Below are 17,343 nucleotides of genomic sequence, written 5' to 3'. Positions count from 1 at the left end.
CGCGGAGGTCCTTCCCCATGGGCAGCCGGGCGGCGGACGGCGCCGGGAGCGAGCGAACCCCAGGTGGGAGGCGGCGGGGGGACGCGTTTCTCCGCCTGTGAGCGGGAAGGGGAGGGGGGGTCTGCCTGGGTGTGGGGTTGCTGGGCTGGGGGGCAGCGGTGCTGCCTTTGCGGTGAAGGCTGCTGTCCTGGGTGGGGAAGAAAAGTAGCGCTGCTTCGCTGAATTCCCCGGAGCAGGGAGGGTAGAAGTGTCGTGTGGATTTTAATTTGCAAACCTGATTTGCAACTTGTAATTCTGTCTTATCAGTTTGCATTACTTTTTTCTTTCATATTGTAAGAAGATGGCATGCCAGAAGCACTTGGTGAGGAATCGCAAGGTCTTACCAGAAAACAGTTATTTACAATGGCTGCCACAGCTTCTATAAACTTCAGTTCAATGATATGCTACTCCATCCTGGGACCCTTTTTCCCTTCAGAGGTAAAAAACAATTCATTTAGCTACTCTTTAGGTTATTTTTTGCATGTTGAAACTTTTAAAAGGATCTTGAGGACCTGGGACCTTCATGGCTGTCTGTAAACTCTTGAGTTAGACTTTCCATTTGTGGGAATTCATAGTGATAGGCTGATGCTGGGTAAAATAGATTAGAGTGTGTGTGATAGTGACCTGGATCCTGTCCACAGACTAACTTCATCTTCCCTGTGGCTGCAGAGGAGACAGAAAACTAATGATAGGAGATAGAAATTGAAATGGATTATTTGAGAAGTGAAATAATTTTTTGCCCAGTGTTGCATAGTGGTTTGGTAGTAGGGCTGAGATTTAAACTCTGTCCGTGTCCTGGCTTGTGTTTCAGTGCCTTAGACACTTAATGACTTTTTATTTATAGCTCCCTTGCTCTTAACTCATGATGGGCCATCATTCACAGTGGTAAACTTCCTGACCTAGAAACTGGAAGGGAAAAAAATAACGTCTCCTTGTTTTGAGTGAACTCAGTGCTTAAATACAAGATGGAAAAAAATAAGTCATGGTGCCTTTGCAGAGGAATTTAATTTCTCTCATGACCAAGTTGTTTGTTTCCAACTATTAACAAAGAAATGTTAAGATTATTTTTTCTGTGAATGTTCCAAGGTACTGCTTGTACCCAAGGAAATGTATTTTTCTGGTTGCATACGTCAAAAATTTGCCTGGTGCTTGTTGTAGGGAGGCATGACACAGCGGAGATAATGGGTATCTCTGTTCACTGCCCTCTCACCGTACAAGGGACCTTTGTAGGTTGCTCTGTTGCACATGAGTTAAAGCTACTTTAGTATAAAGGTTGGTCACCTGTTCAGTAGTTAAGCAGGCAGCAGAGTGTTTCTGTTCATTGAGGAATGGCTGTGGCTTTTCCTTGATTACATGTAGTTTAAGTAGAAGCGCAACGTGTTTTTAAATTGCTGTATTGTTACCTTATGAGCCCCTACTGCCTTTGAGGAAGGAAATTGCTTTGTAACTGCACTAATAGGGAATTTAAAAAAAAAAATGTACAAGGCACTAATGTTATTCACCTCAAAAATTTGCCTCCATCTTTACACAGTTGTGATCCTTTTTACAGGCAGAAAAAAAAGGCACCAGTAACACTGTTGTTGGCCTGATTTTTGGATGTTTTGCTTTGGTCAATTTCTTGACTGCTTTAATCTTGGGAAATTATGTAAGTATAATTGAAGCTGTAACTTATTTCTGTGATGACACAGGTTGGTACATGAAGACAGTTCTCTAAGGCTGGGAAAAGCAATGCCTCTTCAGTAGCACTCCTGCTGGTTTGCGTCTGGAGTAACTGGAGCCTAGCCAGTCAGTCTGAATCTGATCTAAGTCTTGCCAGTAAAATTTAAAAATTATTCTTCTGCAGCTGTTGAGAGTAGCATAGGGTGGTGGACATGTAGCTGTTTAAGCTGTTTCTCTGGTTAACTGTTCTGTTTGCTTCAGAGTAATCTGCTGATCAATTCTCCTCCCTATTGCCTCCTTTCCCCCTACCCCCATTTTATTTATTGCGCTTACATATTCTTTTTGCCTTTGGCAATGTTCTTAAGGTGTTTTGGTTTGGTTTTCTTTAGTTAGCTACACCCCTTCTTCTTTTCTGGTATGTTGTCTTTTTCTTAACATTTCCGCCTATTATGACTCTCTGCTGCTTGACTCTGTTTCCCCTTCCACTTCATTATACAGCAATATGAGATAAATGTGTCCAGCAGTTCTTGCAACTTCAGTTTTCCCACAGATCCAGGATTTTTCTAGTGCTGGAGAAATTAAAAATAAATTCTATAACAATTTGTTTGTTTGTATGCTGGAGCACCACTGCCTGTGCGTTTTTTGCTAGGATTGCTCAGGATCATACCTTAAGTGGGGCTGCTGCAGTTTCACAGTCTTCTCTTTGGCTGGGCAGTCTCTTTGCTGACCCTGTGGTGAATGATTTTCTCTGGTGGTGAGGTGGCTCATCAAGGTGTCACACAAGTGCCATTGGTAAGTCCAGTCCCGGTGCCTGTGGAGACACTCAGCTATGGCACAGCTCTCACCGAGTACTTTGTGTGTGGGGGCGGGGGGGAGAGAGAGAGTGAGTGTGCAATCCTCACTGCAGAGAGGTGAAGTGAACACCAATTGAGGTGGACGGTCCAGCAATCCAGTCAGAAATCCTGAGGGTTTCAGTGAAACTCAGCAGAATATGGGCTTTAGTAATGATGGCTGAAACACAGGGACTGTGTCCAGGCCTGGACAAGAAAAGAGTCTGAAATACCTGCTGTCTTTAGGGGAATAACTAATTACAGCATGGAATTAGAAGCTCAGATGGCCTTTGTTATGGGATTGAATTAGCTTTACAGCATCCCTCGTTGTCCTTCACCCTCATGATGGAGTCTAGAATGAAGGGAGGTGGGGACCTTTCCCTGGTAATGAGTGGGGAAGCCTGAAGCTAGTGTGCTTCCTATGCCAGTTGTGCTATTAAAGGTTGTGATAAATTTGCTTTAAAATTAGCTTCCATTGACTCTCCTGAGCCATATATGTGTCAAGTATTGCTGACTTGGCATCACTGACAGTGGTGGAGGGGGAAACAAACTTTCAATTTGTTTATAATGAAGCATGCTGCTGTAAGCTGCTTCTCTGAAGAAGCTGCAGCACACTGCTGTGAAATAGTTAACTGCACCATTGTCTTACTGTTCTGAAAACTGGGTTAAGTCACTTAACTGTTTAGAATATTTTTAGGTTCAGTGTTGCATGAAGGCACACCGTCAGGAACAGTGTCTCCAGATCTTTTACTTACATATGCTTTAAAGTGTCCATAATGTTTTGATTTCTTAACAGTAACTTTGAAAGATTTTTGGTCCCTGCTTGAAATAATAACATGTAAAAATGGTATTTAATTTACAGCTTACGCATATTGGAGCAAAATTCATGTTTGTTGCAGGGATGTTTATTTCAGGATGTGTGACCATTCTGTTTGGGTGAGTAATTTTGGTTTTGTTGTGTTTGTTTTCTAATCATTTTCATACATATGAAAAGATGGACACAAAACAAAACTGGAGACTCTTGGGTATCTTTTGGGTGTTGGTTAGGTCACCTAACTTTTTTCATCTTTACTTATCTATCCCTTGTACAGCAGAATGAACACTTCTCCCTTTCAGTACGTCTCAAAGCCTGTTTAGTACTTTGAAAGCAAAGGAGGAGCATTCTACATATTTAAATAACTACCATAGTTGATAAACAGCAAGATGTCTGTCAAAGTGCAGCAATAAGAGAACTATTTATGCATAATGGTTTAATTATTCTTTTCTTAAAAATCCTGAGTACAAATGAGAAACTTTACCTGGCAGGCAGAGAGACTAAGCCACACAATAAAATAAAAAATTTTATTAACCATGAAGGAAGCTCTTATTAGGTAGTTGTAGCTCATTGCGTCAGTCTCCTTACACAGTTGCTTGGAAAAGCTATGAAATACAGCAGAAGATGGCATTGGAGTTTTTCACAGGTGAGGTTTTTCATGCTTTTTTCACCACCAAAGAAAGGGGGAAAAGGAGAAAGCTGCCAGAAGCAGTGTGGTAGAGTTTGAATGACTTCACTAAGGTGATTCAAAAAGATGTGTCAATAGAAAACATTGAGTGTCTCATAACTGTGTCCTTTAATGAGTAAGAAATGATGCTCCAGGGCCTTTAGTAGATGACTTGTTTTATCCAGAGAGATCTCAGTGTAGCGTTTTTTTTTCAGAATGCTGGACAAGGTGCCGAGTGGACCAGTGTTCATCAGTTTGTGCTTTTTAGTAAGAGCAATGGATGCAGTAGGTTTTGCAGCAGCAATGACAGCATCGTTTTCAATCCTTGCAAAGGCATTTCCCAATAATATAGCTACTGTCCTGGTAAGTGCAAAAACCGGTGTTACAGCTGAGTACCCACAATATGATAAATTGCCAGTAGGCAGTCTAAAACCAGGAGGAGAATATCTTGTCTCATGTGCAGGCGTGTTTTAAATCATCATGTAATGTTTGTTTGTAGTCTAGAACCACAGTCCTAGAACAAGTGTAGACCTTTGCCTAACTTCAATTAGATAGAAATCAAGCAGTATGTATTAGTTGCTTATGTTTTGAAGACAGCTGAGCATTGATAGCAGTAGTTATCTGTTCAGTTGAAATCAGACTATTGAAATACTAATACAGCTTTTAGTGACTACTTCTACATGGATGGTAAGAATACATGTGGATTGACTAAAGACATTTTATTAATTCATTCAAATAGTGTTGGTCTAAATGACTGAAAGACACAAAACTGTGAACAATTTTGGTTTCATGTGATGTATGAGAAGAGGAGAGCTAGAACTTCTTGGAATCTGGAGAGCACTACTTCTGGTCATTAATGATTCATTTCAACTAGAGAAATTTCCTTAACTAGAAAAGGAAAAGGCTGGAACCCTAGAACAACCTAGGGTAAAGAACTTGGCTATTGCTGACTGCCCACTCTTGGGCCATTAGGCTATTCTGACTTGTATCAGTAAAATTAAAGGTGAGGATGGATCTCTATAGTATCTTTCTGGGCCCCAGAAGTTAGCAAAACTTTGGGTCTAAGCAGTTACTACCACCAGCTGTTACTTGTTAAACAGGGGTGGTCTAAGCACTGATTAGTCAAGTGTCGAGGCAGATGTTGACAGCGGTGACTGTGGTCTTGTAACATAAGATTTAAGTGTTATTGTCCATTTGAAAATTAGTATCTTATAAAAGATGCCAGATTCTTAAATTATAGCCAAAATAATATGAGTTGTCCCCATTGCAATTTCACTGTTATTTCCTACCCCTAGTCAGTGAATCCAAACAGTTGGTTATTGAGAGAAAGCTTTAACTTGGCACATGTACTTCATCCCACAAGATAATGACCCATCCAAGTAGGCTTGTTTGGGCCCTCCCCCTCAGGCTGGAGTGTAGCTGCAGGTAGGAGAGATAATAATTCCATCCCGAGTTGTCCTACAGATGCTTTCGATCAGTGGAGCATTTGTCTTTCCTCGGGTCTGGGATGTGTTAGGTGACAGCAGAGTGGCTAACGCTGCAGGTGGTTCCCTGTAGTGAAGCAAAGGAGGTGATTGCTGTCACACGGACAACTGTAAAATTCCTTTTGCTATCCCACTTTGTGAAGGTCTCTACTAGCCATTATCCCCCTTAGTGATGCAGTGCCTTTTTCTTTTCACTAGCCTATGTTGTGCTGCTCCTCAGAAAATATTGATTATTTTTGTTGTTACGCTAGAGCTTCTCAGCATTCTTTTTTTTTTGCTTGCTTTCTTTTTCATCCTTTAGGGCAGCCTTGAAATTTTTACAGGACTTGGACTGGTTCTGGGCCCGCCTTTAGGTGGCTTTTTGTATCAATCATTTGGTTACGAGGTCCCTTTCATTGTAGTGGGATGCATAGTGTTGGTCTTGGTGCCTGTGAATGTGTGCCTATTACCAAAATATGGTAAGCACCTTCCTGTCTCCTTCACTCACCTTAATTTCTCATGTTTTAACTGTGTTTTAGAAAAATGTCAGTTTCTGAAGTCTGATACAATTCAGAAGGCAAAGCTCCAGCTGAATTAACTTGTGATCTTGATCAGACCCATGTTTTAGTGCGAACTAAAATGCATGCAGATGGTCTGGAATTAATCCAATGCCTCATGTCCATCCCTGCAAACACTAAGCACTCTGTGTGGAAGTGAACTGAGATAAATTTTTGTTTTCTTTTCTCTTTAGCTTCTGGGCTTGTAAAAGATCGTTGTATCAGCTTGTCATTGCAGCTAGTTCAAGAAAAGCTGGAGATAGGTTTTGCCTAAAACAAGAGTATTTGACATGTTTGAGGCGTAACAGAAGGGAAAAAAAACAGAATTACAGGGAGAACAAAAAGGGTTTATTTGTACTGAATGGTGCAGGATCTGATTAACATAAAAGAATGTTAAAGTTAATAAATGAGAGGTTTATGCTGGATGTCATATAAATTTGATTAAATTTTAGATGGTCCTGCTTGGACATAAAGTTAACTTAAGTCTTTACACAAGATCATAATTACAGTGTTACAGTTCTGTTATTCTCTTCTAGAATTAACACTAATAACCTTAAAATACATTTTTTTTGAGTATTTTTTCCTCTTAAATATGAAAACCTTGGAGAATATCTTCATATATAGAATCATAGAATGGTTTGGGTTGGAAGGCACCTTAGAGATCATCTAGTTCCAACCCCCCTGCTACGGGCAGGGACACCTCCCACTAGACCAGGTTGCTCAAAGCCTCATCCAGCCTGGCCTTGAACACCTCTGGGAATGGGACATCCACAACTTTTTATTCTACTTTCAAAGCATGTTTCTCTGTTTGTGCATGTGTGCTTATTGTTTTGAGTTGAGACGTATCCATGAGATTTTCATTGTATAAGTGCTAGCAGAGAAGTAACTGTATTTTCACATAATTGAGAATAGTACGTGATTTTGTTCTTCTCAAGTTGAGGATATGCAATGTTGGAATCTAAACTGTGTACTTTTCTTCTTTTATTCACCTATCAAATTTGGTTTTTTAAATATAAAAATAGTATGGTTCATAAGTCTACTACTGACTTTCATTTGTTAGATAACAAGAATAATAGGACTAGAAAAAGGGAAATACTTTTTCTAAAGCAAGAAGATCAATCATGAGCTTATGCTGCTAAAAATAATGCAGCTTGCCCCCCTTTTCTCTTGAAACAGATTCAACCCCTAGCAAGGAATCCTTTTGGAAGCTCATTCTTCTGCCGAAAGTCTTACTACTCTGTCTTACTATATTTTCTCTAAGTGCATGCTTGGGCTTTTTGGATCCCACAATGTCTCTATTTATCCTGAAGAAGGTAAGTTCTTTTAACTTGCAGGGAAGTCTTGACTTGCTAAATAGTAAATAACTGGTTATAAATGTGGTTTAAATATCCTAAACAAAATTGTTATCCAACTATTCTGCTTTAATTAACTGTTAAAAATATGATTTCCAGATAATTTGATTTCCACTGTACTGACAAATCACAGTTTCCATTGACACCATCTGTTGCCGCTGGGTCTCAGTAACTTTGAGAATAAGGAAATGTAAGACCTTTAAAAATGTCCTTTTTCCACTTAATTGGCTTTCAGCTGCAGGGTACCTTCTCTGAACAGGACATAGCAGCTGGTTTTATAAATGAGTGACTTTTTCCTCCTTTCTGAAAGCAAATTCTGTAAAACTGCAACAGTCACTGTCAGTGTTGCATCTCTTGATATGGACATGTGTTTTTGAGGACATGATGTCACAGCTCTGCCTTCTCTTACAGCAATGCCAAAATTAAACTGGTTGCTGATTTATTTTAATATTTATTTATTTGTTTTCTACTTAATTTTGTTTATTTATTTTCTGCATGGTGCTTAAGGTAATGAATTTAAAATAAACAGTTTAAGGCTCTGTTCTTGTATGAAATTAAGCAGTGCTTTTTGAGTGGTTTTTTTATTAATTTTTTTCCAAGGAAAAAATAGCATTTCATAGGGTATTGTGCTCCTCCTTTTTGTCTGTCTAGTCCAGTAGGTTGAGCACTCAGCCAGGGTGGAGGAGACTTGGTGCTAACCTCTTCCATCCATGGAGATGTGAATGTACATCTTCCACCACACAGGAGGGATCTGTAATTATTCCACTGTAGAATATTGCACACTGGTGTGGCTTTTCTGCTTTCCCTCTGCTCTGTGCTAACAGACACTTGCTGTAAAAGGGCTGTAGCCTTCTTGGCAGGTGTTCTAGCCGCTGCATTAGAGTTGTTATTATCATGTGCTTGCATATGGCAAGGAAATAGTGAATCTTCATGTAGTCCATACCACATGAAACATCTTGGAATACCTTCTAACTGGTAGTTAAAGACACTAATCTGAGAGACTAGTATGTTTTTTGTTCATTACATATTTTGCTTCAATAAAGCAATGTGACTCTGCATTAGGAATGTATACACCTTAGGGTGTTTGCAGAAAGCCTCTTAACTTCTCTCCCTGCCCACGGCAGGGGGGTTGGAACTAGATGATCTTCAAGGTCCCTTCCAACCCTAACCTTTCTATGATTCTATGATTCTCATAAAAATCCTACTTTGCTTGAAAAGCCAGTTGTGTTTTATAGCACTACTTACTTTTAAGATGCACTGATTAGCATTGGATTACTACAGTATTTATGCTTTTCTAAGTGGAAATAAAACTGAAGATTGGAGATGTAAAGGCTAAATCCATCTAAATTTCCATGTCTGAAGTGTCTGTTTCAAATGTGCCAGATACTAATGTAAGAATCCAGTGTGCTGGTCTAGGGACATAGCATAGTGTTTCCTCCTGAGATTATATAGGCTTTATCTGAATACAGTTGTGTCAGGTGTTTTCACTCCATGCTTAGAAATGGAAGAGAAAGGAAACTGGAGCTCTGCTGATGACTTCAAATACTTGAAAAACCTCGATATGGTGTCAGTAATATGCTTAAAATAATGCTTTTCAGTATTTTGACCTAAAATATAATTATTGGGTTGTCCTTTAATGAATGTAGCATATATGGTTTCATGGAGTGTTTTTGGTTTTATTTGTCTTCTTTCCATAGTTCAGACTCCCCGCTGGTTATGTGGGCTTGGTATTCCTCGGGTTGGCACTCTCGTACTCCCTGTCTTCTCCCCTCCTAGGACTCCTAAGTGACAAACTGCCAGTGAGTACTATCCTGCTGTTTGTTCAGGGTTAGTAAAGCACTCTGTGCATTTAGTTAAAACTGGAGGACTTCCCATATTGAAGCGATGATGTAGGCTTGGTCCTGTAAAGGGATCTGTCTTTCAGGACCTTGCATGTGCGCTGAATACTGCCAACCTCAAGGTCTCTTTTGCAAGGTCCAGGCAATGTCCAAGATAGTAAAGGCTGGCAGACAAGTATCCTGTAGTTGGAATGTGTTGTGCTTTTCTGGGAGACTAAGCACAATCTATTTCCAGCCCATATGGAATGGAGAGTGGGAAAAACATGTCCCAGTTATCCATGCTTTTGACCACACCTAATTTTTCATCTTTTGAGGAGTAAAGATGTTCTGTTTAACTGTATTGACTTTCTCTCTTAAAAAGTGTAATATCTGAATTAGATCAGCATGCCAATTGACTCCAGTTTTCTAGTTCTTAACTGCGCCATAGAAAGAGACTTTGACAGTGATACACCTAAAACTGCCTGGTTGACAGCCACTGCTAATTGATCAAGGAAACCTACACTTTGAATGCTGTGCATGAAAGACAGAACCTGACACTGGGTTTTTTTCACAACACAAACTAATGATGGTCTTTGAACATGAGAATTACCTGTGATACTATATGGTATTTCTTATACTAAGGAAGAGCAAGACCGAAAATACTTCTCTAACAGAGAAGCACTGTTACTCAGTATCCTGAAGCAGCCTCTGTATTAAGCAGCTGCTGCCAGCGATTGCATTGGTGGTGAGGAAACATGAATTCAGTGTTTCTTGATGGTGTTCAGGACTGGCAGAGAAATTGTGAATTCCCACTTTTTGTGTAATGATGGTCTCTACAGGAGTAGTAGTTTTCAGGAGTCAAAGATTTAGAAGAGGGGTATTAGGAAAGACAAAACAGTTGCATTACAAATTTACGTATTTAAATTGCATACCTCTTCCTTTTCTTTCACAGTACCTCAGGAAGTGGTTTCTGGTATCTGGAGGCTTAATGACAGCACTGTGCTTTTTCATGTTAGGACCTGCTCCTGTACTGCACATTGAAAGGTACACAGCCGCCTCTTCTTGAACCTGTTCCCTTATGTGATGTGTTTGTGCTAGCTATTATTACCATAGTCATGTATGTCCACGAGTCTATAATTAGCACCTCTGACCATGAAACTGAGTTTTCTTAACTTCTAATATGAGACTATGAATGTAAAGCAGTGGAAGCTTCTGAAAATTGAGATTTTACAGCTTCTTAAAATAGATCCTTTTCCTTTGCTTTTTGCTGTTCCTGTGTTTGCTCATGTTTAAAGTGCGTGGTGAGAAGAAAGCTGCTTTTTATTTTTCTTTCCTCCCAATTCTGTGACGTTTCCAGTGCAGCAAAACAAAGTTCTCTTTCTGTCTTATTTTTCAATTTTCTCTGTTTCATCAGTGTTTCTTAACTATGGGTTTTATTTGCATGGCTGTGCAGCAGCATTGATTTTTCTTCTCTCTGTGTAGATCTTACTGAGGAAAATGCCAGATTATAGCTTTGTTTTCAGCTAGCTAAGTGAAGACAATGGCTGTTGCACCTAAACACTGCATTGCCGTCTCTCAAGTTATTTCACAACAAAACACACTGTGACATTTACAAAACAGGTGTACACTCCTTTTGTCCTAGGTTATATCCTCTGTTCAAGATGATGGTAGGCTTGCTAATGTGCAGAATTAGTCAACTCTTTCCTCCTAGATTTCTAGTTTTTAAAGATCATACACTTGAAACTGAGGAGGTCATACATTTGAGCTGGTGAGAAAGAGAAATCAGTAAAATCTTCAACCTTCTTTTCTTTAGCTAAGTCTATTTGGGTATAATGTATTAGGCTACAAAATTTTAGCTGCAAATACTTCAGTTGTGCAACAAACCAAGTCTGGAGCTTGGACATATGTATTGCTGAGTTAAGCACATCTCTGTACCTCTTTATGTGCTCATTTACGAAGTCTTTTTTTTTTTAAGCATAGAACTGTATTTTCAAGTCTTAGTGTTCAATAAAAGTAGAGTTCTTTTTGGCTTCAACAAACCTAGTTTTCTGGTCAGTCATGGAAAGCTGACAGAACAGCCTTCAGTCAAATGGGGTCCTTACTTGAAAAGAGTGTGCAGCAGCTAACTTCTTTTAAATGCCTCTTTTTCAGTCAGCTGTGGATGTTTGTGCTAGTGCTGGTTTTGATTGGCTTTTCCATTGGCATGAGTGCTATCCCAGTGTTTCCAGAGATACTGCACTGTGCATAGTAAGTAATTCAGTCCTATACGTCTTTCATGTTACTGACAGTAGGAAACTGCAACTAATTTTCAGGGGTGACTATGAAGTGGAGTTTTTTTTTCCTCCTTTTTGAGACAAAGGCAGCAAGGAACACTTAAATTCTTTAACTACTCTTTTGTCTTATTTTTTTCTAACTGAACACCCCATTCATTATACTCCAAATATGATTTTGTAAATGTGTACCTCAGTATTATGACCACGCTGGAGTCCATCAGACTTGGGGTCTTGTAGCATGGGGCAACCTGTGTGTGGTTTCATGTACATAGGATTTATTTCAGCTTCTGAAGACAATTAATAGCAAACAGTTTTCACTGGATTGTCAGACTGCATTGGCTTTAGCAGCTGCACCTGCAGGGGTCATACTTGCTCAAAGTACAAGGTCTGTGATGTGACTTGGCAGTAATGACCTAGAAGGTCTTGATTTACTCTTAATAGCATGTTCCTCTTGGAACAAGGTCTTTCCTTCTTACAAGCAGCCTGTCACTGTTTTACACTTGCCATATGAACCACAGGGAGTGAACAATGGTGTGATGTTAGAAATCTCATTCGGAAGACATCAGAGATGAGAAGTAGCACTGCAATCCTCCAGAGAGGTAGCAAAGAAGAAAGTACTGGGTAAACAGATGTGATCCCACTGTACACTTTTGCTTGTTAACTATTTGTGGTGTTTGTAAATTAAAAGGAGGGGAAAAAACTTTATAGAGGAAGGCTACATACTGAGACACAGTAGTGTATTGAACTACTCTAACTGATCTGTCTCTCTGCAGCGAGAATGGATTTGAAGAAGGTCTGAGTCTGCTGGGATTGGTATCTGGGCTCTTCAATGCGATGTGGTCCCTTGGGTAGGTATACAGTCACCTTTTTGTAAGCTAGGAGAGTTCAGTTGTTCTATGCTATTGCCATGCGAAAACCTGCTGCATTACAGACAGAAGTCTTGCATCATAGTCATTGTGTTGACCTTGATTCAAAAGGTTCTTGCTAAAGTGTCTGCTGGACATGTTAAAACAAAGCTTTTTGCACAACAAAGGGAATGTACTCTGAACTTGTCTTCCTTGAAATGTATTGCCCTGCATATCAAAAAGCTGCAGTGATTAAGTGGATGTTATCTTGCACTTCTGTGTGGTCATTTTTGTTGTCACTGAGATATCTAAAGCTTAATATACAGAGCGGTGGATGCTAATTTTTTACAAAGCTAAGTGCACCCACATGGAGCAAGCTAGAAGGTATCTGCTCCTGACTAATTAATTCTGTTCCCCCTTTTTCACTTTCCGTATTTCCTCCTTTTATCTGGGATAGCTTAGGTTAGAATATTCTCTTTTGGCCACAGCCATTACTTAAGGTATGTGTTTCCTTAGCTTGGCGGAGTGGGTCAGTGTGTATTACCCAGTGGTCATCACAGAAATGAGGGAAAGGTGCTACTAGCAGAGTGACCCTTAGAGTTGTCACTCAGTGGGAAGTGACAGAGTGTCCCTATTGACAGCCGTTTCCAGGGCTTTTTTAATCTGCTCTTGTAGTCCTCTGTGGCTGCAGGTGGGTTTCACTGGTACAAATTTGCACCATTTTTTCCAAGCTAACTGAAGTTCTAGCTGTCCTGTTTATTTGACCTAGGGTTCAGTATAGATACAGCTAGTATAAAGTTAACCAAACCCCATTTTTATGCTGCTATCAAACATGGTTTTGTTATGTGACTTGCTTCAAGGAAGCCTTGCTAGTTTTACACAGTTTTGTCCCTTTGTGTTGCAAGAGACCATATCACGTAAGACCTTTCATAAAGTGACAGCAGCTGCATAACCTTTCATGGCATTATTAGACAGGCACGAAGGTGCAGGGCAGTTACCTACAGCTCAACCTTGCAGTGACCGTGTCACACACTATATCTGTCAGTCTTTTGTCTTGAAGTTTGGAAGGTTTACATTTTGAGGGATGAGAGTTTAAATTTCTTATATGGTAGAAATGATCTGTGTAGATGCTCTGTTAGAACATGGTCCTTAACGGGGCCCCTAAGCTATTCCAGATACAGAAAAGAGTGCATTCAGCTTTCCAATGTGGATCCTATTTGCAGCTGAGGAGGTAACTAGACAGGTTTATTGGGGCCATGGCAAATAAAGAATTAATACTTACTGTGGATTATAGGAAAGTTAGGTTTGTGGAAGACAATCTCTTTGTTGACAAAGGAGAGAGAATCAATAGAGGGAGGCCATCAAACACAATTTAAAAGTTCTCTGAGAATATGATATGTTATCTTTTTTGTTTGGGATGCCAATACCTCATTTTGATTTGTTGCAGGGCATTTGCAGGTCCCACACTAGGAGGCTTTCTAAATGAAAAGCTGGGTTTTGAATGGGCCTCAGCCATCCAAGGAGTATGGGCACTGTTAACCGTAAGTAGTTACATACTTTTTGCTTCTTATACCTATTGTAATTGTGAGCTATTGCATAAAGTTATTATTAAAATTGTAACTTACTGTTTCCTCAAAGGGTCTTGCAACTGGAATATTCTATATCACTGAAGCAACAAGGAGAAGGTACGCTGAGATATCTTTTTATTTTGCCTGCAGCCATATGAAGCAAATGGTGGGAAGCTGTGCTTCCATTTTTTCCTCACTAACAACCTGATAATGAATGACAAGATGAGCAGTAAAAATATTGCTTAAATACTTTGTATGCTTTCCTAAATCCCTACTGACTTAAACAGAGGCCTAAGCCAGGCAATGCCTGTTCTATACAAGCAACAAGTCTGTGGCATTACTGAGCAAACCCTACTGATCATTCCTCCAGGAACTGCGAGCTGGAATTGGCTGGACAGTCACATCCAGAGAGTAGTGGTCAATGGCTCAATGTCCAGACGGACATCAGTGATGAGTGGTGTCCCTCAGGGGTCCATATTGGGACTACTACTGTTTAATATCTTCAGCAATGACATAGACAGTGGATTGAGTGCACCCTCAGCAAATTTGCAGATGACACCAAGCTGAGTGGTGCAGTTAACACACCTGAGAGATGGGATGCTATTCAGAAGGAGGTAGACAAGCTCGAGAAGTGGGCCCATGTGAACCTCATGATGTTCAACAAGGCCAAGTGCAAGGTCCTGCACCTGAGTTGGGGTAACCCCCAGTATCGGTACAGTCTGGGAGATGACGGGAATGAGAGCAGCCTTGTGGAGAAGAACTTGGGGGTACTGGTGAATTAAAAGCTGGACATGAGCTGTCAATGTGCTCTTGCAGCCCAGAAAGCCAACCATATCCTGGGCTGCATGAAAAAAAAGCATGGTCATCAGGGTGAAGGACGTGATTCTGCCCCTCTACTCCACTCTGGTGAGACTCCACTTGGAGTCCTGCATCCAGCTCTGTAGTCCTCAGCACAAAAAAGACATGGACCTGTTGAAGCAGGTCCAGAGGAGGGTTGCAAAAGTGATCAGAGGGCTGGAGCACCTCCCATATGAGGGCAGGCAGAGAGAGTTGGGGTTGTTCAGCCTGGAGAAGAGAAGGCTCTGGGGAGACCTTGTAGCAGCCTTTCAGTGCTTAAAGGGGGCTTATGAGAAGGATGAGTACAAACTTTTTAGCAGGGCCTGTTGTAATAAGACAAGGGGTAAGGTTTTTAAACAAAAAGAGGGTAGATTCAGACTAGATAGGAGGAAGAAATTTTTTATTATGAGGGTGGTGAAACACTGAAACAGGTTGCCCAGAGAGGTGGAAGATGCCCCATCCCTGGAAACATTCAAGGTCAGGTTGTACGTGGCTCTGAGCAACCTGATCTAGTTGAAGATGTCCCTGCTCATTGCAGGGGGATCGGTCTACATAACCATTAAAGTCCCTTCCAACCCGAACCATTCTGTGATTCTGTGAAATTATAGGTGTGAAAGTAATAGTACGTGGTTCTGTGCAATGGTGGGGAATGAATTCCAGTGATCCATGTAGTTCTTTCCATGTAATGTGTGGCTTTTTTGCTGTAATGTTAGTATTGCATAGAAGTATCTAGAGAATATTAAACCTGCTTCTTCCCTTCTGTTCTTTTCCTTGTGCAAACAGTTCCAGTTCCAGCCTGCAAAATTCTTCTGGTAATAATGAAGAAAGAACTCATCTGATGAGCAGTGAAACATAGCCAGACATACTTTCAATTCTTTGTTTACTATTGTGGTTTAACCTAGTGTTGAGATGAGTGGACTTAACAGTGCTTCATTATTCTGGAGCTGGGATACATAATCCCTTAGTGGACAACCAGTTGTGGTTTAGTTGTAGCTGCATGACAGTTTTGAAACACTGAACACTGACTGCCTTTCTTTTGGAAGTCCTCATGAGGATTGGCTGAAGTGATGAGTAACCCTCAGATGTCAGCCTGTTTAATTGCATTTCATATACAGTGCACCACCCTGTGTGAAGAGGGTTTTCAAATGTCTAGTTTCTATACTTGAGCCTGGTGTGCATTATTTGTGGGTAAAGCTACTATTTTACTACCATGATTTTCTGTATTTTTTTAAAGAAAGTTTGCTTTCGTGTAGTACTTTAACGGATAATGTAAAATGTTGAAACAGAATTTGAAATGACAAAGCATTGAAGCACAATATTGTTGTCAATAAAGCAACATTTTTCCTAAGTTTTGTGAATTTTCTTGGACAACAAGAGTCTAAAAGACTTTGTGTCCACCAACACTTGTATAATCTTGAAAGTGCCTGAAAATGGGAGGCAAAGATAATGAAAAGAAGCCTTAGTGTCTCTACACAGAGCTAACTGATCTTCAGTGTTGAAGGAGACTTTGCATCGTGTGTGTATACATAAACGTACATGGGTCTGTGTGTATGTATTATATATGAAGACTCAGCTTGATGTGTGTGAGGTCTATTTTACTAATGAATGCCAGTTGGAATGTTTGTACTAATTACCTCTGTTACAGTAAATCTGTCAAAAGTCAAGGCCTACTATTTTCCACCAATAGGGGGAAAAAAATCTTCTCCCCTCCTCCAGATGCTCGTCAAAAAAGGCAAGAGAGACTGAGACAAGGGCATGCCTAGCAAACTCACAGTAGACTTCTCGACCTCGCTTGTAGCAACAATCTTAATTTGTCCTTGACCCCGGAACTGGGTCCTAGAAGGGTATGATGGTGTGCTTCCCCCCATCCACAACCTGACCCTTTTCTCCTGTAACCCTGTTCAAGCAGTAACCATCAGTGGTGACTGTAAGGGATGCGTCTGGTTGTGATGGCTGCTGCATCCAGCTCTGAGTAGATTCAGGGGAGAGACAGACAACACCACAATAGCCAAGGGTTATCTTGTGCATCTTGCTCAAACACCTGAAGGCTACTTGACATTGTACTAACAAAAATATGGCTAGTATGCAAATATAAGTCAATCATCTTACTCCATAAATAGTGGACAGCCCAGGGCCCGTTGAGCTCTCCTGCAGGGCAGGGGGCTGCATGCCAGGATCTCCCCTTGAGTGGGGACGCCTCTCGAGGTTACTCCTCAAGGGTGAGATATTCCTTGCCACGACAGATTCTTGGTAAGTGACTAATAGCATGCTAAACTGTGAAATCTTAGTGAAGTGATAGAAAGGATTGATTGCACGTGTATAATCCTTTAGACATAAACCGTTGACCCAGTCTGGGGCTAGGATTGAATCCAGCAGCACCTAGACTCCTCTCTGAGAAGGAGTTCAGAGAGCAAGGGGGTCACTCTGAACCTCATGTCTAAACACGAGGGTCTCCCTGACAGTTTTGTCTGACCCTGTCGTATATGCAGTAAATGATTAATCAAGTGTACTTTGCCATCAAATCCTGCTAAATCACTATCACATTAACCTTTAAACTTTGAGAACTCGCTGTTTTCTATCAATGAAACGTATTGCTGCTTCTCTGTTACGACTGAACTAACT

The 17,343-nt window shown here is 40.6% G+C and overlaps 1 protein-coding gene across 2 annotated transcripts; it reads left to right on the top strand.

Moving 5' to 3' along the window:
* Positions 1-16: 16 nt before the first annotated feature.
* On the top strand, positions 17-16,064 carry SLC18B1 (solute carrier family 18, subfamily B, member 1). 2 transcript variants are annotated; one of them, XM_010079626.1, is made up of 14 exons: positions 17-63; positions 338-477; positions 1,589-1,684; positions 3,391-3,464; positions 4,225-4,372; positions 5,795-5,951; positions 7,206-7,342; positions 9,079-9,180; positions 10,151-10,242; positions 11,350-11,445; positions 12,245-12,319; positions 13,764-13,857; positions 13,955-14,001; positions 15,505-16,064. In XM_010079626.1, the coding sequence occupies exons 1-14, from the start codon at positions 18-20 to the stop codon at positions 15,575-15,577; spliced, it is 1,377 nt and encodes a 458-aa protein (XP_010077928.1). In that variant the 5' UTR covers position 17; the 3' UTR covers positions 15,578-16,064. The 2 variants fall into 2 exon arrangements, with proteins under 2 accessions (XP_010077928.1, XP_010077929.1); XM_010079627.1 differs by lacking the exon at positions 17-63 and having other exon boundaries at positions 342-477; positions 15,511-15,577.
* Positions 16,065-17,343: the final 1,279 nt, after the last annotated feature.

Source organism: Pterocles gutturalis, unplaced genomic scaffold (assembly GCF_000699245.1).
Source record: "Pterocles gutturalis isolate BGI_N339 unplaced genomic scaffold, ASM69924v1 scaffold14484, whole genome shotgun sequence".
In the NCBI taxonomy this organism is placed as follows: domain Eukaryota; kingdom Metazoa; phylum Chordata; class Aves; order Pterocliformes; family Pteroclidae; genus Pterocles; species Pterocles gutturalis.
Note: the sequence above shows the minus strand (reverse complement) of the source record. Positions and strands in the feature narration are given on the sequence as shown.

Bases quoted from the DNA above. Each gene is read 5' to 3' on its own strand.
- SLC18B1 (XM_010079626.1), top strand. From the start codon at position 18: ATGGGCAGCCGGGCGGCGGACGGCGCCGGGAGCGAGCGAACCCCAG. The intron at 64-337 runs GTGGGAGGCGGC...TCATATTGTAAG, and splicing joins CGGGAGCGAGCGAACCCCAG to AAGATGGCATGCCAGAAGCA. The intron at 10,243-11,349 runs GTACACAGCCGC...CCTCTTTTTCAG, and splicing joins CCTGTACTGCACATTGAAAG to TCAGCTGTGGATGTTTGTGC.